The sequence below is a fragment of the Moschus berezovskii genome, chromosome 15 (genome assembly GCF_049115385.1).
Source record: "Moschus berezovskii isolate FMDL1 chromosome 15, NW_MosBer_1.0, whole genome shotgun sequence".
Classification (NCBI taxonomy): Eukaryota; Metazoa; Chordata; class Mammalia; order Artiodactyla; family Moschidae; genus Moschus; species Moschus berezovskii.
Window position 1 is genome coordinate 67,162,065 of NC_142474.1, and position 21,971 is coordinate 67,184,035.

The following is a 21,971-nucleotide window of genomic DNA, read 5'->3' on the forward strand; positions in this document are numbered from 1 at the left end:
TCACTTGGATCTTCCGGTGTCCCTCTTCTGAATGCTCATCTTGTCCATCTGGCTGCCTGTTTATCCCTCTGAAGCTCGACAGACCTGATTAAATACAGAACGGCTCGGCCCTGTCAGTTGCCTCTCAGATTTTATTATTAGTTATGCATCCCATTTCCTGTGTCTGAGTCAAGTAGGACGCTCAGAGGCCACAGTACTCCGTTCTATATATTTCCCCAGAATTGGCAGGTTGAAGTTATCGATTGAAGTAGAAGGTAAATTCTGGATTTAACTTTCTTCTTAGAACATAAGATACAGATCAGGTCTATATCTTAGAATATAAGATACAGATCAGGTCTATACCGAAGGGTGATGATCTCATTTGCAGAGTGAGTCTGACCTCTTGGAATTGTAGACGTGCTCTTGGCTGACATCTTGGAACTGACAGACGGTCTTCAGAGTCTGTGGAATAGAACTGCTGTAAGAGAGGCAGACTGGTTCCTTTCCTGTCATTTGTTCCCATGTCATTGGCGTCGAATAGGAGCCAGGTCTTCGTTCCCCTCAGCTAGTTCTGGGGCATTGTACCTCGGTGTGCCCACATCCTGGTGTCACCCAGCAGGACTTCTCACACGTAGGTTACACTGCCTTTTCCCCGAGTTATAGCTTCTGTTTTCCTGCCTTTCGCATGATACCCTTTTGTAATCTTATTTTCGTTTTTTATTTGGTTTATTTCCTCTCTTTAAAGTGCTTTCAGATAATTCCTGATTTATATAACCATGATTTCTGTTTTTAGCGCTTTCTGCTGCTGCTCCAAATGTGACCCTCATTTACATGTGTGGTGGTGACTGGGGAATGCTTCGGATTACTTGGTGAGAATTGGTCAGAGAATCTCTTGCCACCCTCCTGCTTGTGCTCTGTGTTCTTTACGGCACCTGTGAGCTTTTGCTGGTTTTGTGTTTGAAGGTGGAAATACTGTTGGATCTGTTATTGGGAAATATCAGTATTACTGACTTCATTTGTCCCGGATGTCATTCAGTCCCAGCTGCCTCTAACGTCAGACGTGAATCTTTCTGCGGACCGAGTGTTGCTGGCGCGTTTATGTTTGTATCCCAGCGCCCCCACATCCCTCGCCCCTCACTCAGCACGCAGTGTGACTCGATTCACGGTGGCCTCAGCTCTCTCCTGGGTTCTGCGGCACCATCCCACCCTGACTGCTTCCCCGCCCCAGGCTTCAGCATTCCGGGGGCCACGGGAGTTTCACTTTGTATTTCTTGCATGCAGTGCCTGCATCAAGTTGATTCTGAGTAAATATTTATTGACTGTTGAATAAAGTAATAATTGGGACTCAAGTGTCTCTGCTGACTTTCAGGGTGTCATTTCAGACACTTTAGTTGTCTGCAGTAGCCAGTTTTACTAATATTGCCCATACTAGACCTAGTTATTTGCCTGATATTAAAATATCAATGTTCCAAGTGGTGTTTTTCCTTTTCGGTGATAGCATTGATTCAGGCCTTAGGAGAGGCTGGTTGCCAGGAGATTCTTTCTCTTTGAATTAATCTACATGTGAGTTAATGGTTGGTTCTTGCCAGTTTTTCTTTAAAGAAAAGCTGAGAAGAGCTGCTTCACTCGGTCATTCTCGTCTGTATCTCCATTGTTCAGCTTATTTGTTGGTTATTGTTGAGCATTTGGGCTTTGAACACGCGGTCTCTGTCCTCAGTGCTGACCTGTGGGGCTGAGGGCCCTGCTCAGCCTTTCCACAGGGCCCCCGAATCCCATTGGCTTTAAACAGCACTGTCTCTGATCATCACGGAGTCCGGTGGGCTATCAGAGTGTCACCATCATCTTTCAGTGATTTGCTCAGGTGGCCGAGGAGAAGCCAGAATTCAGTCTTGTCATTTTCAAGACAAGACATTTTCATTTTTTGTCTTTTCCTCTCCTGAACTTTTAAGTACCTCAGCCTGTGCTTATTTTGCTGTTTCTCACCAGCTCTGTTATCCAGGTTCTAGTCACATCATTTGTTGTGTCTCTTGACTCTCACTTCTGATGGATCATTTCCTCTGAGTCATGTCATTTGGGATGGGGAGCCTGTCTTTGGAGGGGCTCAGAGAGGCAGACTTCTCCAGAGTGCTTTGCATTTACTTCTGCTGGGCACACAGGGGTCTCACTGGCGTGTGACCAATTTGGTGTAAAAGTCTTGTCACAAGGTGGACTACATGTGCAGAGTAGAGTGGAACTCCAGAACCGTGCTGGAGATTCAGACAGACCAGTGGGTACCATTCACTGCGGGGTGGGGAGCTTGGGAGACATTTCCCCTTCTGAGACCCAGCTCCTTTTTCATTTGGGTTTATAGATAACTTTGTTTTCTAATTCAGTTTTTGTTGCAATTGTATCTCTTTGAGGGTTTCCAACACATATACAAGCATCTGTTCTAACTTGTATCACCTCTACTGGCTTATATTCTATCCTGCAGGATGTTAAAATAAGGTAACTTCCTAATCAGGACATTATAAGTAAAGAGGATAGAATTGGTTATTGTGCCAGAATAATTGGTGTGAAACCAAGACATGTGGTCACCTTGGTTGAATCCCGAGACCCAGGGCACACAGCCAGACTGCCTTTGCTTTGCCAGAAGACTCCACTTCACTCTTCGGTTAGAGGCTCGAGCCATTTCCCTTGCCTCACTCTCTAGGCTTTTAAATGGATGTCTTATATTTTATCTCAGATTTCTAGGTGCTTGTAGTGTGAGATATTTCAGCGATCGTTTTACTAGTAAATAGCTGAATGATTCAGAAAAGGCAATGGCAACCCACTTCAGTATTCTTGGCCTAGAGAATCCCTTGGACAGAGGAGCCTGGTGGGCTGCTGTCCATGGGGCCACACAGAGTCGGACACGACTGAAGCGACTCAGCATGCCTGCATGCGTTGGAGAAGGAAATGGCAACCCGCTCCAGTATTCTTGCCTGGAGAATCCCAGGGACAGAGGAGCCTGGTGCACTGTCGTCTATGGGGTCGCACAAAGTCGAACATGACTGAAGCGACTTAGCAGCTTAGCAGCAGAAGTGTGAAAGCTTATAGGTTATCTAGTTGCTATATTGGCAGAACAGTCTCTCTTTAGCCTTAAACATTAGGATCTTTTCTCTCCTTTGGTTCATCTTAACAAGGAATATTTGAAAGGGACAGTGGAGAGACTGGAGAGAGGGTGGGGAGGGAGAGAGGAGACAGATACAGGGAGAGAACAGGAGTGAGTAGGAGACTGAGAGGCAGTTTGGAAAGAGGTGGATGGAGAGACAGAGCACATGAGTGTGAGTCAGCTGTGTGCACAGACCTAGGCTGGAGGCCCGCCGTGCATAGGTGTGTCCCCAGGAGAGTGAGAACAGAAATGACCAAATGTGAGCGCGTTAGAATAATCGTAAAAAATAAACATGAAGTCAGCGGGGGTGCAAAAGATGGCTTTGGAGTCAGTTGGAATTGTAGTAGCAGCGCTTTGCTGCCACAGCAACAGCAGCAGGGTTTATAAATAGGGGTGCTGATGCGGGATGCAGGGATTGGGGCTGGCCCAGTGGCAACCAATGGGGTCAGGTTCTGATGAATGGAGCACTAATGAATGAAGATAATTGCCGATCTTCAGGCAGTGGGTCAGTAGTGACTAAAAATAAAAGTAAACCAAACTGATTTAAAATTAACAGTCTTTATATGTTGATTTTTCATCATTGCTTTGCAGATCCTAGTCACACTTAGCAATATGACTACCTAAAATTGAAATTAGAAGTTTAACATTATGACCATGTCAAATACATTTGTCTAAAGATAGGAAACAGACCTGATGGAATCATCTGAGGTTAAGTTGGGGTGGTTCGCTGACCACAGTTGGTCTTAAAACACTACCAAGTGCTCACAGGGTCCTTGAGTCCTTCGGTCTCTGCTCACAGATGCTGTCAATCCCGAAATGAACAGCTCGTCTCTTGGATGAGTCATTGGAACCTGACCAACCTGAGGCCAGGCAGTGAGGAGAAAGTGGGTGGGAGGTAAAAGTTTCTGGTTTTTGCAGATCGTCTTTTATGTTTCCTCATCTATCCTAATTAGACCCAGTACTGTTTAGGCCTTGTTGCACCATTGTGTTTTTCTTTTTCTGGTTTTCCAGACCCGTCAGTCATGGATTATGACCCCCACTTATCTTAGGCACCATCACAGGGACTTTATTGCATTGGTGCTAGTTTAAAAGCTGAGACGAACAAGGCTATGAGATCTGTGGAAAGGACAGAAAAAAACTAGGCTATGTGGCATGGGAGAATATAGTCATTTCTCAGTAACCACTGGGGATTGGTTCCAAAATCCGTGGATGCCCAAGTCCCTCATATAAAATGGCATGGATTTGCATATAACACACCACATCTCCTTGTACACCTTAAGTCATCTCTACATTACTTATAACACCTAATGCTATGTAAATTTTATATACAGAGTTGTAAATATGCAGTATGAATGTTATTTAAATAGATGCCCGTGTGTGGCAAATGCATTATTTTTGACCAAAGGTTGATTGAACCCACAGGTGCAGTTCCCACAGCCATGGAAGGCTCACACCATTGCTATATTAAATTCTGTCAGTTTCTTTTCAGTTTTGAATAAAGGACTCCTATCATGCCTTGTACTCAGCCGAAACGTGGACTGAAAGCATTGTGACCAAGTATTTGTGTTTTCACCTGAAAGTCTGGCGATAGACTCTTAGAATGTTCTGTTAGTATGAGGCATTCAGTCATGTCCGACTCTTTGTGATCCTATGGACTGTAGCCTGCCAGGCTCCTCTGTCCATGGGATTTCCCAGGCAAGAATACTGGAGTGGGCAGCCCTTTCCTTCTCCAGGGGATCTTCCCAATCTAGGGATTGAATCTGCGTCTCCTGCATTGGATTCTTTACTGCAGAGCCACCTGGAAAGCTTAATAAGTATCATCATCATAAAGAAGCAGTGGGTTGAAGTCAACTCCAGGGATTCCACATCTCCTGAAACTGCCTTTTCTCTCTGAGGCACTGTCACCTCAAAGGGGTCTCTGTGACAGCCATCAGGTGTTGCCTCCAGGGTATAAGGCAGAGTGCCAAAGTAGTGATGCCTTCGAACTGTGGTGCTGGAGAAGACTCCTGAGAGTCCCTTGGACATCACGGAGATCAAATGAGTCAATCTTAAGGGAAATCAACTCTTAATACTCATGCTGTAGCTGAAGCTCTCATATTTTGGTCATCTAATGTGAATAGCTGACTCATTGGAAAAGTCACTGATGCTGGGAAAGATTGAGGGGAGGAGGAGAAGAGGGCATCAGAGGATGAGAAGGCTGGATGGCATAACCGATGCAATGGACCTGAATTTGGGCACACTTTGGGAGATGGTGAAGGACAGGGAAGCCTGGCATGCTGCAGTCCATGGGGTCACAAAGAGTCAGACATGACTTAGTGGCTGAACAGCAACAAAGAATAATAAAGTACACAATAAAAGTAATGCACTTGAATCACCCCAACCATCCACCCCACCTAAATCTGTAGAAAAACTGTCTTCCACAAAGGGGTCTGGTGCAAAAAGGTTGGGGACCACTGGCTTAGAGCAAGCCCTAGGCTTTAACCTGCCACTCCGAATGGACTCTGAAGTCATTTCCCCTCTGTTCTCTCCTGATTGGCAGGTAGATACTTATCTCCTCAGAGGATATGATCCTCAAGTTAAAATGAGCAAAGAGCGACTTCCCTGGTGGTCCAGGGGCCAAGACTCTGTGCTCCCAAGGCAGGCAGGGAATTAGATCCCACGTGCCACAGCTGAGGTCTGAGACAATCCAATAAGTATTAAATACAATAAATATATATATTTTTAAATGAAGCGATAGAACACAGAAACAAGGAGTCAGGGCCCCAGCCAACGTGAGCCACAGGCACCACGAGGGCTCTCCTGGTCTGATTTTCTTTCCACCAGCAAGTCACAAACGCCCACCTTCCACCAGGTCACGAGCTGCCCCACCTTAATGCAGGTGGCACTTCAGGCTGAGACACAGTCATTCTCTCCCTCAAGGCAAGCTCCAGAGAAAATTCACAAGCCCAGACACACCAACACCCTCCAGAGCTGAGGCTGCCCTGAGCCCAGCAAGCTACTTCGTGAGGGCCCTGGATGCCCTCAACAACAACAACGTGTGACCATCCTTGTTTTTTCGTTCCTTTTATCTTTGACTGGATTAGCTATTAAAGCTAAGGATAAGATACCTTCTGGTTTTTGTTGGTATTGATTCGATTTCTTTGCAAATTTATTAAAATAATGGAACTCAGAAGTCTTCACTGTGATGTTGGAAGCTGATTGGAAGACCATTCTGACTTTCCATTAATTTTGGTCTTCTCTCTTCCCTCCTGTAACATTATTCTTTTGTTTTGCTTAACCATTCTTTCCATATGGAATTTTTTTTTTAATTGAAAAAACTCCCCTGTGATGGGATTCTAATTGTTTATACTGGACAAGCCTGTAGCCAGATGCCAGTAGCGGGGAGGAACTGAGGAACGGCCGGCCCCAAGGAGTGGGTGGTGGGGCAGAGGGTGAGGACTGGGCACTGGGGTCTTAGGTCCTGCCAGTTGCTACCATTGGAGTGGGGCCCAGTGTTGCTAAATGATCTGATTTCTCAAGAGAAACTGGAAATACAAATTTTTTCCCTTTGTGATATGTGTTTGAAATACAGAAATTATACATGGGTTCAAATTTATTAAAAAAGAAAGAAAATGAATGAATCAGACAAAACACATCTGTGGCCCCAATTGTGCCCACAGACGGGCAATGTGAGCTTTTGCTCTAAAGGATTAATTTTGTCTTTTCAGAAAATAACCATCTTAATTAAGCAGAGTGTGTAGATACCAATTTGGCTGAGATATCCTATTTTAATCACATTTAACAAGGAAATACCACTTGCCTAACTGTGGATTTAGATGAGTCAGTTTTAGCACGTACCTCTCCTTAATTACGTGTTAGGACTTTGTCCTGCTATTTTGTAGTTATACTGGGTGCAGAACAGACTTTTAAAAAGAAAATGGAGTTTTCGGCTAATAGATCTCCAGCCAGGTGTCTAATTTTTATGTGTGACTTTCTCAAGTTTCTAAATAGTTTGGAGTTGAACCCGGAAGACTATTAAGACAGTAACTGTTGGTTTCTTCCAGAATCCTTGAATGTCTTCGTAATCTAATGTTTAAACAATTGGAAATCTGGACGCCGTTTAGTTATCAGATGGGTTTTCATGTACCTTCTTTTTCTTTCTTTAAAGATTTGAACATGGAATTCAATCCTTCAGACCACCCTCGGGCCAGCACGATATTCCTCAGTAAATCTCAAACAGACGGTAGGTTCTTTCTTCTTTGTTTTTTTTTAAGACTTATGTTGGTTTGTTTGTCTTGGTTTTCCAGTCCCTGTGATTCTCAGGATAAAGATAGAATCCCCTTTAGTGACCACTAAGGATGTTTGGGTGGTTACCCTTTGGGGTTTCTTTATAGTAAGTCATATTTTTAGAATTTACTATTTGAAGCAACTGTCCTCGTTTTGCCAATCAGTTGGGATAGTTCTAGGCAGTTTCTACCCTGAGAATCAGAAACTTTGCTTTAAAAAGTTATTATTTGCATAAATTCTGTAAAGATCAGAAGTATTGACAGTGTATAAAATGAAATCATAATACAACTCTAAATAAAAACACCATTATCTCAGATGTGTCATTTGAGAGCCAGATTGAACCTGTACACTAGGGGTAAATGTTTTCCTTCTGTCATACTTATGTTAAGCTGTTTGTTCTGTGGCGTGGAATTTCTTCTGGGGGATTCTTCCCTCTTTTCAGCCCTTGACTTATGTCACTGTTCCATGGCCCTTGGCTCCAAAGGAGAGATAAAACACACAATACAGGGAACACAGCCTGTGCCTGCAGAAAACAGCAGTGGAGGAGTCTGTTAAATGATGTTGTAGTGACAGTGCTGAGGTCCTGGGGGTTCTAGCCGTGACTCTTGTCAAATTGCTAAGCTCTCATTTTAAGAAGATCCTAAGTTGACTAGAAAAATAATCAAACATATTTAAGACAGTTCATTTTAAGAACTGATAGCTGCTCAGTTATGGCTAGGTGACAGCTTTGATGTAGCATGAGTCTGATCTTGATTTAAGCAGGCCAGTGATGAGATCTAAGAGAATTGGGTGCATTTTTTTTTAAAGTGTATAAGAAGAAATCACTGTAGGCATCAAACACTTGTGAGAGAAGTTTTGAATGTTTTGGGTGGAAACTAAGCAGGACATTTTTTTCTCCACCTGGTGAAGTGGGAGCCCATGGAGAGGGGAGGGTATTGCCAGGCAGGAAAGTGGCGGTGGGGTGAAGGTTTGGGACAATGAGAAATGAGAGTCAAAAGCAAGTTTTTGCACTTAATATAGTACTATGAAAAGTCACACGAATCTGGCACACTTTCGGATTTGGTTCTCGCTTCCTGTGAATTCAGGGCACAGACATCAGTCAGAAGCTTGTTACCTAGATTCACATGGAATGGCATTAGAGCCTCTTCAGTGGGTGACTCGTGGCTTGGTTGTCACGGGGAGACGGATGGCAGGGTCCTCCGACCTCATAGGATCCCCGGGTGTGAGTCAGGGGTGCGCATCTACCCCTTCCCTTTCACCCTCCCCATCTCCACCGATCATTGGGGTGTTGGCAACTCTCATCCTTCTGTTTTTCCTTCATTCCTCAAATGCTGGGTCTTCCCTTTGTAAAGGATCTACTTGAGTCTCACAGGTTAAAAGCAAGGAAGAGGAACCGACACCGTCTCTGTGCGGTGTCCTGTCTCCAGCCTGCAGAGGGAACACTCCTGTACCACCTCCTCCTCCTCTTTCCCTCCGCTTGCCCGCTTGGCTCTTCCTCCCGCCACCCCCGTTCAGGGGATGTGCTTGCAGTGAAACACTGAAGAATCCATGGGTTCTACGCTACTTGGTTTATGTGTCAAAAACGCCAAGGGATTTGTCATCCAGAATCCCTCCTAATCGCTGCAGTTCAGTCTTGTTCTTCTTCCGTTCTATTGACAGTAAGGAATTAGAGTCCACTCAATTGTAAGAGTTTCTCACCTGGTTGTGGGAGCTCCTTAAAAGTGAGGAGTTTCTGGAAAGTACACCCTAAAGCCTGTGAATGACTGTCACTCGCATCCAGTGCTCTTGTCATTTGGTGGCACCTGGGCTGACCTGACACACTCAGGAGCCGGAAGAAGTGGACAAGGGGTCCGCAGCATCTGCGTGCCCTCTGGAGCAGCCGTGGGTCTCTTCTCCACGCCAGGCGCAGCACCTCACAGACAAGGGCCTCACATCCACACTCAGTCAGAGACCCTCACCTGCCCTTCTTTCAGCTGATGTTCCTTTTGGTTTACATATATCTCTGTCCTCTCCAGTGACCTGCTTGTTAACTGTGTTGATCGATTACTGTGTTGCTGTTGTTCAGTCACTAAGTCCCGTCCGACTCTGCGACCCCCATGGACTGCAGCATGCTAGGCTTCGCTGTCCTTCACTATCTCCCCAAGTTTGCTCAAACTCACGACCATTGAGTTAGTGATGCCATCCAACCATCTCATCCTCCGTCGTCCTTCTCCTCCTGCCTTCAGTCTTTCCCAGCATCAGGGTCTTGTCCAGTGAGTAGGCTCTTTACATCAGGTGGCCAAAGTGTTGGCACTCCAGCTTCAGCGTCAGTCCTTCCAGTGAATATTCAGAGTTGGTTTCCCCTAGGATGGACTGGTTTGATCTCCTTGGCAGTCCGCAACTCTCAGATGTCTTCTCCAGCACAACAATTTGAAAGCATCACTTCTTCAGCACTCAGCCTTCTTTATGGTCCAACTATTACTCTGTGCTGTGCACAGTCCATCAGTCGTGTCCGACTCTTTGAGACTCCATGGACTGTAGCCCACCAGGCTCCTCTGTCCATGGGATTTCCCAGACAAGAATACTGGAGTGGGTTGCCATTCCCTTCTCTAGGGAGTCTTCCCAACCCAGGGATCGAACCTGGGTCTCATGCATTGCAGGCGGATTCTTTACCGTCTGAGCCACCAGGGAAGCCCCAGAATACTGGAGTGGGTAGCCTATCCCTTCTCCAGAGGATCTTCCTGACTGAACTCTTACTCTATATACTCTCAAAAGGGAGTTTTCAGGAAAGAAAATGCAAAACTCAGTGATTCTAGGTAGTTAAAAAGCTCCTCTGGGTTCCCTGTATCCTCCCTACATCTTTGAGGTTGAGGGCCCCATTCTGAGAAACACTGAGGTCTGGGAAACAAAGGTGGTTTGCCCACCCCGCCACACAGACAGCAGCGTGAGAACGGCCTCTGAGAAGGGGTGCTTTTGTTGTGAGTTTGCGCGGCCTCCCTGAGGGGGCAGGGTGTTCTGGGAGGTCCTCCAGCACTGGCGCGGAGAGTAACTGGTTTCCAGTGATGCTTCCAACGTCCAGTGTCCTGTATTTTCATCCAGTTATGGATAGTATTGTTATCACTTGTTGTCTAGTCACTATATCTTGTCTTATTTCACCCTAATAGTATGGACCTTTATGGAAGTCTGTTTTGGTTAGAAATAAATAGTCCTGCTTTTTGTTGACCATCTTAATTAGTGGATGCATGCAGACTTTTCTAAGCTTTACTAGCTCCTATTTTCTTCAGTTGTTGGGAAACCGTTACCCCTTGGTTAACTATGGCGCAGTGATTTTGTTGGGTGCTGTGGTGTATGTGGTTTTATGTTCTGCTCTCTTAGCAGAGGTCGCATCTGCATATGTGCAGGTCGCATTTCTTAAGTCATAATTGAGCAGCTGCATATGTTGGTTGGTGGAAGGATGGGACCTTGACACAGAGGCCCGTCCTCAGCAACCTGCCAGGGGTTAGCATGCAGGCCTGTAACATTTCTGTTGCATCTTTTGTTTTCACAGTGAGAGAAAAGCGCAAGAGTCTCTTCATTAACCACGTAAGTGGAGCTGTTCCCCTGTGTTCTTTGTAATAACTGTCCAGAGACCGTCCTCACTGTGTGTGCATTGGGGACGTGGTCCGTGAATCTTGTCTGCACGTGGAAGAGTGTGAAGAAGGCTGCAGGGCACTCTTGCTCTGTTTGGCCTGTGGCTGGACGGGGACAGCTTGGCATTTATCACCAGGGCCAGTGTGTGACCTGAAGCCCAGGGCTGCTGCTGCTCCTGGATTGGTGTGCGTGGACAGTGCGGCATCAGATCCCACAGGCCTTTCCTGCCTACCTTCCCCCAAGTGACTCTCCTAACTCGGTCCCATTTGAATAAGCAAACACATGTTTTCTTTCCCCTTGTTGTTTATAGGTCCAGTAGAGTCTGCATTTTCCTTCGATGCTCTAAGAAGGGATGAACTTGACAACACTTGAATTTTAAAACGAATTTAAAAAAACCCCAGCTCTAGTCTTTTGACCATTCTGAGCAGCGTCTCCCTGCCCTGCTGGCCAGGCATAAAGATACTTGATCTTTCTCCTTTGATCAGTGGGTACAGCCAACTTCCCTCCACCCTGCCCGGGGGTGATCTCAAGCTGCGCCCCCCCAGGACTGTGGTGCCTGGCCACCAGGAGATCTGTAGCCGCACCTCCTAGTCCTCTAAACTTAGGCCTCTTGATGAAGTTGGTGTGTTACCAAATAAGCATATGCCATCAGTTCTCATATCGAAAACAAGAATGATGTGTTCGATTTCTCAGGGGTTTTTCTCGGGATTTCTAAACTGTCTGCATTTAAATATTTGTGGGTCTTGAAGTACTAGGCACTGGAGCTTTGTGCCAAACAGACTTAAAGCCATAGTATTGCCTCTTCTGCTCTTTGAAAATATGGGCAAAATGCAGTTGAAAGGAAATTCATAGCACCCAAAGGGCTCCACACTCGGCCCATAGGAGGTTGGTAAGTCCTTCGTAGACAGTGGTCTCAGGGTTGGAGAGACGCCCTATAGTTTTTTATCAAATTCTTACAGCAATTCACGGCCTGTTCCTGGCCCTCTCCAGTTTTGCCACAGCAGTGTGAAGCATCTGTGAAATTATGAGTTGTGTCTTAAGGAAAATATGTGGAAATGCTGTGCCCTTTTTTATTTTTTTAAAGCTGTGTCTGCCTGGACCTAGAGAGGTGGGAGGTTTAACCCCATTCTGTAAGTCTCACTCCCGTCTCTTCACGTGCCGGGGGCACTAGAGCACTGCCCCCCGGTTAGCACGTCTGCCCAGGAGCCTGTAGACCACCTCTGCTGGTCACTGCAGCCCCGTTCAGGTGGCTGGAGGGGAGGCCTGCCCTCGTGCCAGCTGCACGCCCGTGTCTCCCCCATGCCCCACGACCTCATGCTTTGTGGCGCGCCATCCTGGCACCCGCCCCACGCTGTGCCCCCTGACTCAGTGTGTCCTCTCACCCCTGCCAGCCCTCTCGCCCCCGAACAGAGAGAGCGGAAGCACAGTTGTTGGAATGTGCTCAGTTGTGCTCATTCCTATAAAAGAAGTCTCTGTGCTGCCTTATGTAACAGATGCCTGGGTAACAGCATGCCCTCCAGACCACTTTGCACAGTAGCATCTCAGCTCCGCCCACACTGGGAGAAGCCACTGGAATGTGCCGTTTCAACCAACTGAAGTAGAATTGGAGTGGAAGTGCCTACAGGTTCAATTAGGCTAATAAACCAGCTGTGCTTTTCAAGTTTTTGAAACCCTTGAGTGTCATAAGTTAGGGCAATGAGGAGACGATACGTGGTAATCATCATCATCGGTACAGTCTAGCGAGCATTTTATACCATGTTTGGGCCAGACTCTGTTCTTTAGTTTAATGTGCTTGATAACTGTGCCCAGGAGGTACTGTGTGTCCCTCCAGTCTTCCACACGGGAAAGTGAGGCACAAAGAATCGCCATCCGAGCCATGGAGCCAGCCTGGGGCCCAGGGGGCTGGCCTGGGCCATTCAGTCCTCAGACAGTCACACCGAGCGCCACCCGGACACAAGTTGTTTAGCTTTTTATCTGAAGACAGAGAGCACTGTTTTCTGAATTGGGGCCCTAACTAACATTTGTAATTTCTTTTGTTGCTGAACTCTGGAATGACCGTTATTCTTTGCCCTAATTTATAAAACCCATTGTGTTTTTTATTTGCTTTATTGTGAGGGATGTTGTTTCTTTTAATTTATCCTTCAAGTTTCTGAAGAACCTGCTTATTAGTACATGTTGCTAAGACAATCTTTAAAGAAGCTGCTATTTAAGAAAAAGCAGTGGATGTAGGTAAGCCATGTGAGGAAAGGTGAGGGGTTTGGGCACAACAGGGAAATAGCTTCCACCAGATGGAGAGAAACAAGGTTTTTTTTGGCTCCAGGACAGCAAGACAGTCTAGCAAGTGATGGAAGCTGACTTTGGATACAGCCTCCAGGGAAGGGCCCAAACAAAGGAACCCCTGGCTGGTAAAGAGGGCACCGCTCGCTGGCTGATAACTGCCAAGAGAGACTTACGAAGTAAAAGGAGCTTCTTCTAAAAGAATTATTATAGGTTTTAGATCTTGAAGCTATTTGAGGATAAACCCTTTGGGGGAGTTTTAACAGTAAGTTAAACCAGGGCAAATTATAATGATGAATATTCTAATCAGCACTATGTTTTAGATGTAATTACCAGATCAATAGTTACAGGAAAATTTAATACATTACAATAGAGACACTTAGGTATTTTAACAAGGATTGTGTAAAGGGCTTTATTTAAAGTTCGTAGCTTAAAATTTGCTGAAGTTTTGGTTAGCTATTTTAATGAATCTTTTAATTAAAATGCGGTAGTCTCTGATTATAAATTGTGGGTGGCATTGTCAGTGGCTGAGAATCTGGAATCTTTCTCCTGAAACTTAGGGAAAATGCACATCTTTTGCTTTAGCCTAATTTTTCCATGAGTTTGAGTGAACTCCGGGAGTTGGTGATGGACAGGGAGGCCTGGCGTGCTGTGATTCATGAGGTCGCGGAGAGTCGGACACGACTGAGCAACTGAACTGAACTGAATTTTTCCATGCCATTCTCCTCCCCTTGATGACAGCGTACCTGAAGGGAACTGATCATTCTCAGTTAAAGAAAAAATTAAAACAGAGTGTTTCAGGAGTTGAATGGCCAGCCTCCTTCACCCTCAGCAAAATAATCACAGTTATTTGTCTTAATGTTGAGACAGGTGGTGGCTGTAAAAACTTGGCGAAGGAATATAGAGCGTTATCAGTTTAGCAAGAGCCACATTTGTAGCTGGACTTGGAGCCAAAAGAATTTTGTTCAAGCCCTAAATCTAACAGCTGATAAAAGGGGGACCTTGAAAAAGTCTTGAAGTCATAGTTGTCTGATCTCGTAGAATGACTTCTGGTCCACCTGTTTACCTAGTGGACTGAACAGAAGGTGATTTGCAAAAGTGATTTTAGCACCATCTGAGTATGTTGATGTTGTTATTGCTCAGTAGATTTGTAAGTAAATTTTGTTTACTTTTCCAAGTTCAGTAGCAAAACTGATCAAAGTCTTTCTGGTATTTTGAGTACGGATATATTTTTTTCATAAGTGTTAAGCCATAGAACTTAAGGAATGAAGTGAATGCGATCCAGGAACTGAAATTTAAAGAAGTTTAAACTTTGCTTTTGCCTCTTTGGGAGCTTTACTCCTAATAGAACACAAATTTATTGAGCACGGTCCCTGCCTGCCTCTGCCACACGAAAGAATTCAAACCAGGAACCAGGCAGGGGAGCTGCCCTGGGCTCAGGACCCTTTCTGCGAAGGGATCCTTGTTCTCTCAGCTTTTTTTTTTCTTTGGTGGATGTCAGATCAAGAGAAGTATACATTCTGTGAACCTTGTAGCCCTTCTATCCAGCAAATGACTTAATGCCCAAATAGGGTTTCAAACTTAACCCCGTTATAACAAGGCCAAGGACTTCTGTTCACTTTAGAAATTACTATATAGTTTGAAGGGGGCTTCCTTGATGGCTCAGATGGTAATGAATCTGCCTGCACTGTAGGAGACCCGAGTTCCCTCTCTGGCTCGGGAAGACCCCCTAGAGAAGGGAATGGCTACCCTCCAGTATTCTTGCCTGGAGAATTCTATGGACAGAGGAGCCTGATGGGCTGCAGTCCATGGGGTTGCAAAGAGTCAGAAAGCTGAGTTGGCATCCCCCTTTGGCACACCAGCCCTTAGTGATGGAGGGCTCAGACTAACAGCTGGGGGATCCCCAGGCCAGGAGCGGCCCCTGGGGGTGCTGGTTTCCAGTTAACCCTGTGACCCCAAAGGGTGCTGCTGCTCCTGAAAGGAGGATGGGGAAGTGCCCGCTCTGTGACGTGGTGCATCACCGACCTCCTCTCCTTCACTCTAGTGCCCATGTTTTCTCAGGGAAACCACTTACTCTTGGCTGTTCCCATCACGTTTCCATCTTGAGGAAATTTGTGTCAGAGGAAACAGTAGAAACCTCGCAAATAGAAGCCAGTCATTGCTGTCCTTTGCTTCACTGTTGTAATTATTCCTAAATAATAATTCTCCTGTATCTCTAAAGATTCTTTAATATATCAACTAATTACTGAATTTTTGTGTTAAGTATATCTGTTGAGGTTTCTGTTTATAGTCGATTTTCCATTGGTAGGGAAAATTTCATAAGGATTTTTAAAACTTGCCACACAGGTTAACAACTATTATTAGATTGCAAGTTTTTGTCTGTGACTTAAGTGTGATTGCTACCTGACCTACAAAAGAGATCAAAATGGTTTTTAGTGCCTCCGGCTTGTCTTAATGAAACTGGGGTGATTAATTTGATAGACGTGAAAAATGCCATGTTAAAATTGCACTCAAGTAACTTGAACTTGACAGGCTTTTTTGGTGCCCTTATCTTACACAGGAACAGAACAATGTGTGCCTAAACACATTAGCCAAGAACACGGCTTATCTTTTGAATTCCCTGACTCTGGTTGTTTGCTCCTAACCCACATACCCTTCGTAAAAGCAGCGCTTAGGAGGGTCATAGTGATTCAGTGGTGCAGTGCCCTCTGGCGGGGATTTTAGGAACTGTATGCTCCAAGGAGTGATGATTAGCAAGAAGGGAGATTGTTTATAACACTGTCTTGTGTTTCTCAGGCTGTTGCATATTTCCATAATTTTATCACATGGGAAAGTGAAAGTCGCTTAGTCGTGTCTGACTCTTTGCAGTATAGTCCATGGAATTCTCCAGGTCAGAATACTGGAGTAGGTAGTCGTTCCCTTCTCCAGGGGATCTTCCCAACCCAGGGATCGAACCCAGGTCTCCTGAGTTGCAGGCAGATTCTTTACCAGCTGAGCCACAAGGGAAACCCTTATTAACGTGGGAAACGTTATTAAATAAGAAGTAAATGTTAAACAGCGCGTTTGGTCTCTGATGAGCTTTAAGGCTCCCTTCATGTTCGTAAACCATGGGTACTGAGGGCTTCCCTGGGGGTGGGCAGGTGAGACAGGGCAGTGTTATTATCCTTAAGGAATTAATTGTTTTGGTTTTTGAAAATGACACTTTTGATTGACAACATAGCACCAGGCCAGTCGAAACTCATTTGGATGATTTAATTTTTTTTTTATAAGCATGCTTTGAGCAAGAATGATCCAGATTGATACCTACTAATCACATCGCCCACATAATTGCCAAAAATCGACATACTACAGTTAGATGTCATCTGCGTGTAATTTAAATTCTGTTTTCTTTAACAGTATGTTTTAGAAGTATAGTTCTCAGTTCTGAAGTTTTCCAAAGAGCTCAGAATTTACACAGCCTGAAAGAACCATGTGCACAGCTGCCATAGGCACCCCACCTGAAACTCATCCACTGGTCATATTTTCAAAAGCATCAGATAACTTTCATGTTTAAAATGTATTTTGCCCTGAAAGAAGGAGCACTTTTTTTCTTTACATCTTCACCTCCTGAAATTGAAGAGTAGGCGATTCTAAATTAACAGTGACTGCACCTTCCATCGGAGAAGGCAACGGCAAGCCACTCCAGTACTATTGCCTAGAAAATCCCATGGATGGAGGAGCCTGGTAGGCTGTAGTCCATGGGGTCGCTAAGGGTCGGACACGACTGAGCGACTTCACTTTCACTTTTTACTTTCACACATTGGAGAAGGAAATGGCAACCCACTCCAGTGTTCTTGCCTGGAGAATCCCAGGGACGGGGAAGCCTGGTGGGCTGCCGTCTATGGGGTCACACAGAGTCGGACACGACTGAAGTGACTTAGCAGCAGCAGCAGCAGCAGCACCTTCCATGGTCCCCGAATCGACTGTACCTCAGGGATAGGAAAAGATGGGTGCTGTGGACTCCTGTCTCGATTCTGGCACCTCACTCCAGCTTGCCCCCTGCAGCACGGGCTTTTGCTGATGAGATGAGCGCACACTTCTTGTTTCTCAGTGATTTTTATGGATCTGCAGCACACCCTTTGATGCTCGATTTTGGGAGTGTGCTGAGCTGATGGAGGTTTGGGACCGGGAGTGGCGGTGGTGACTTTTTTATATGGAAGAACATGGAATTCCATTGTAAGAAGAAAGTGAGTTTTGTGCTGTACTTGCTGGTAGTATTAACATTTCTTGGTAAGACACTTTTCGTCTATCGGCTGGTCTCAACGTAAAGGGGATGATGTTCCTTGGAAGAATTTTGAGCCCCTTTTTAATTGTTCTTTTCTTGTTGCCATTGTTTTGTAGCATCCTCCAGGACAAATAGCGAGGAAATACAGCTCCTGCTCGACTATTTTCCTAGATGATAGCACAGTCAGTCAACCAAACCTCAAGTATACAATTAAATGGTGGGTATACTCATTTTTCCTTCAATGAATGTCCTTTCTGTTCCTTAACCTGCTGGCTAACTGTTTGGTTGTGGAGTCTGTAAGTGGTAGGATTGGGTAGGGGGAAGACATTGACACTCAGGGAGTCTTTTAAAAATGTGATTTTGGGAGTTAATATGTGGAGATGTTCAAAATATTTATGGATATTACCATTTACAAAAAAGACTAAAATTTTCAATGACTTAAAATTGTTAGTTAAGCATAGTTTTGTTTTTGTGCATGCTTTCTACCTTCCCACTTTGTATGGATTCCATCCCAGCCTAACTCTGCTTGAAATTTACTGTTAGAATGTGATGGGTCCCACATTGACTTGGGGCTGCAGTAGAGAACAGGCCTGGCACCATGGAAGTGTGGTTGTCTGGAGCAAGGACAGCAGGCTTCTGACCTTGGCTCCCTCCCCAGCGGAGAGGGTGGGAGTGAAGACCCTTCGCTTTGGCTTCTGCTGTAAAGTGGGGTTAAAGGGAGGAAGGGGGAATCTTTGGATTAAAATCTTTCCTTTTGGGCTTCAGCTCCCTTATTTTAAAGTGGGAGGTGGGAGGGCTGGAACACTGATTTTCCCTGAAGTGTGCCCCCCAGCATTGTAGTAGGAAGCCTTGACAGAGACCCACTTGCTGGGGATCTGGTCTAGGCTTAACTATGAAAAACCTGGGATATTTTGCCTCTGTACTCATTTAAGGAGAATCCACGTTTAACAGCTCTCTGTGCCATCGTGTGCGGTGAGTGTTTGCTTTGTAAATAAGATACTTTCTGTTCCATTGGGCCAGGCCTTCAGGTCTAGAAACCCTTTCCTGCACATGTCCATATGTGACAGTGAGTTCGGCCTGCCAGACAGTGGAGACTAGGATGGTCTGTGAACAGTGTCCCCTCCAGGGGGAAGGTGGGAGGTGGGCCCACCTGGAGAGCTGGGTGAGTTGCATGTCTCTAAGGCCTACATGGGAACGTAGCTCCTTCCTTTGTTCACTGGTGTTAGAGGGTGTGGTGGTGACCAGTGGGCATCACCCCGTGGTGGACACTCGCAGCCAGGGGGCCATGTGTGCCCTCGCTCCACTCTTCTGCCCTTGGTCAAGCCACTCTGCCCTGGGAGCTTCACGCCAGGAACGAGAGGTGCTGGGGAGTGGGAGCCTCGAGACCTGGTAGCTAGCACCAACTCCAGCCCTGGAGCCCAGCCTCCCTGGGATCTGAGACCCGCCTTCCGGGGCCAGTCGGTTTCCTGGGCCTCCGACTCTGTTGCTCAGTACTTCCCCTGGGGATGACTTCACACTGCCCCCGGTTGTGACACAGACACGCGGGGGCCCAGCAGGAAATCTGGGTGACAGTTGGATACTTCAGTATTAAGCCCGGGAGGTGCTAGCTCCAAAGTCATGTGTGTGGTTTGTGCATCAGCAGTTTTAGCCATACTGCACCTGCAAGGCCCCTGCAGGGGCTTAAGGTCTCCACAAGATGTTTCTGGCCCCACACATCCAGGATTTGGATTGTCAGCCCCTCCAGGAGGGTTTCATGGGTAGCCAAGGCTGAGGACCCCGGACATCTGTGGACCTCTGCCTTCCAGTTCTCTTGAAGGTGTCGCCTGTGGTTAATACCAAGAGGAAGAGAAGGGTCTCCTACGCAAAGGGTGGAACATCCAACCTGACACCCTCAGTCTCATCAGGTCATAACTTGTGTCTACAAAAAAAAATGAAAACTTAACCTGTCTTAAGAACTACCACAGATTCTGGACTCTTCTAGAAAACATCACATCGACTTGGTCTCTCCTCGTTGTAAACACTGACAACTGCTATATGGTATCAGTTTGTCTCTTACTGTGATGGTGTGATGTTGATTATGTGCCTTAAGTGGTCACCAGAGAGCACCAGGTAGAGTTCCCTGTGCCGTACACTCTAACACCCTCTTACTGAGAAGCCCGTTGGTGGGTTTTCTTCTTGTTGCAACAAGCAATGAAACTATTCAAGGACTCTGATGAAGAAGGACATTTAAAGATCAAGCCCTGAGCCTTTAGAGTGGGAGCACTGCCTCTTAAGACCCTTGACTACCAGAGAACTAACCCTAGGGAGTATCAAATAGTGAGAACTCACACAAAGGAAACCACTTGAATACAAGATCTAGCATCACGCAACCACCAGTAGCACCCTTTGCAGGACGCCCCATCTAAACAACAAACAAAACAAAAATACAAACTAAATCATCAGCAGACAGGATTACCACCTCACTCAGCCTCACTCAGAGGAAAAACAAACAAAAACTCACCACAAATCTCACCCTATACGAAGCTTACACAAACCACTGGACCAGCCTTAGGAGGGCAGAAATGAAAAGGAAGAAAGAATTCAACCTTGAAGCCAGGGAAAAGGAGACCTCAAACACAATAAGTTTAAGAAAAAATAATAATGAAAAGGCAGAGAAATACAACACAAATGAAGGACCAAATTAGAAACACAGAAGTCCAAATAAACAAAGAGGAAATAGGGAAACTACCTGAAAAATAATTCAGAATAATGATAATAAAGATGATGAAAAACCTTGAAATCAAAATGGGGAAAATGCAAGAATCAGTTAACAAAGACCTTGAAGAATAAACATACAGAGACATACAACACAATTACTGAAATTTAAAATACTGTGGAAGGAATCTGAAGCAGAACAAATCAGTGAGCTGGAAGGTAAAATGGTGGAAATAAGTTCTGAAGAGCAGAATAAAGTAAAAAGAATGAAAAGAACTGAGGATAGTCTGAGAGGCCTCTGGGACAATATCAAACGCACAAATATTCAAATTATAGGGGTCCTAGAAGAAGAAGAAAGAAAGGCTGTGAGAAAAGTTTTGAAGAGATTATAGTTGAAATTTCCCCAACATGGAAAAGGAAATTGTCAAATCAAGTCCAAGAGGCACAGAGAGTCCCATATTGGGTAAACCCAAGGAGAAACATGCTAAGACACATACTAATCAAAGTAACAAAGACTAAACACAAAGAAAGAATATTAAAAGCAGCAAGGGAAAAGCAACAAGTCACATACAAGGGAAACACCATACGTTTAACTGCTGGATCTTTCAGCAGAAACTCTGCAGGCCAGAAGGGAATGGCAGGATATATTTAAAGTACTGAAGGAAAAATCTACAACCAAGATTACTGTACCTGGCAAGGATCTCATTCAAAATTGTTGGAGAAATAAAAAGCTTTTCAGACAAGCAAAAGTTAAGAGAATTCAATACCATGAAACCAGCTTTACAACAAATGTTAAAGGGACTTATGTAGTCAAGAAATATAAGAGAAGGAACAGGATGTACAAAGTCAACCCCAAACAATTAGGAAAATGGCAGTAGGAACATATATATCAATAATTACTTTAAATGTAAATGGATTAAATGCTCCAACCAAAAGACACAGACTGGCTAAACGGATAAAAAAACAAGACCCATATATGTGCTGTCTACAAGAAACCCACTTCAGACCTCACACCACATAAGACTGAAAGTGAGAGGATAGAAAAATATTTTCCATGCAAATGGGAAGCAAAAGAAAGCTGGAGTAGCAATCCTCATATCAGACAAACTAGACCCTAAAGAAGATTACAAGAGATAAGGAAGGACACTATATAACGATTAGGGGATCAATCCAAGAGGACAACATAACAATTGTAAATATCTATGCTCCCAACATAGGAGCACCTCAATACATAAGACAAACACTAACAGATACGAAAGGAGAAAGTGACAGTAACGCAACAATAGTAGGAGACCCCGCTGACACCACTGGACAGATCCTCAAAACAGAAAATTAATAAGGAAACACAGGTCTTAAATGATACATTAGATGCGCTGGATCTCATTGGTATCTTTAGGACATTCCATCTAAATGCAGAAGAATATACCTTCTCAAGTGCACGTGGAACATTCTCCAGGATAGACCACATCTTGGGTCACAAATCAAATGTCATTAAATTTAAGAAAATTGAAATTATATCAAGCATCATCTTCAACCGTGATGCTATGAAACTAGATATCAATTATAAGAAGAAAACTGTAAGAAACGCAAACACATGGAGATTAAATACTGTGTTTCTAAATAATCAACAGGTTACTGAAGAAATCAAAAGGGAAATAAAAAAATTTCTAGAAACAAATGACAATGAAAACATGACAACTCAAAACCTATGGGATGCAGCAAAAGCAGTTCTAAGAGGGAAGTTTATAGCAA

The 21,971-nt window shown here is 44.9% G+C and overlaps 1 protein-coding gene across 2 annotated transcripts in view; it reads left to right on the plus strand.

The window, feature by feature from the left end:
- The window catches only part of CCNY (cyclin Y), a 108,933-nt gene that overhangs the window by 64,984 nt on the left and 21,978 nt on the right, over nucleotides 1-21,971 (plus strand). For both annotated transcript variants that reach the window (XM_055427906.2, XM_055427912.2), the window contains exons 2-4: nucleotides 7,257-7,331; nucleotides 10,902-10,936; nucleotides 17,642-17,742. In XM_055427906.2, coding sequence (XP_055283881.1) covers nucleotides 7,257-7,331; nucleotides 10,902-10,936; nucleotides 17,642-17,742 — 211 coding nt within the window. The remainder of the gene's footprint in view (nucleotides 1-7,256; nucleotides 7,332-10,901; nucleotides 10,937-17,641; nucleotides 17,743-21,971) is intronic.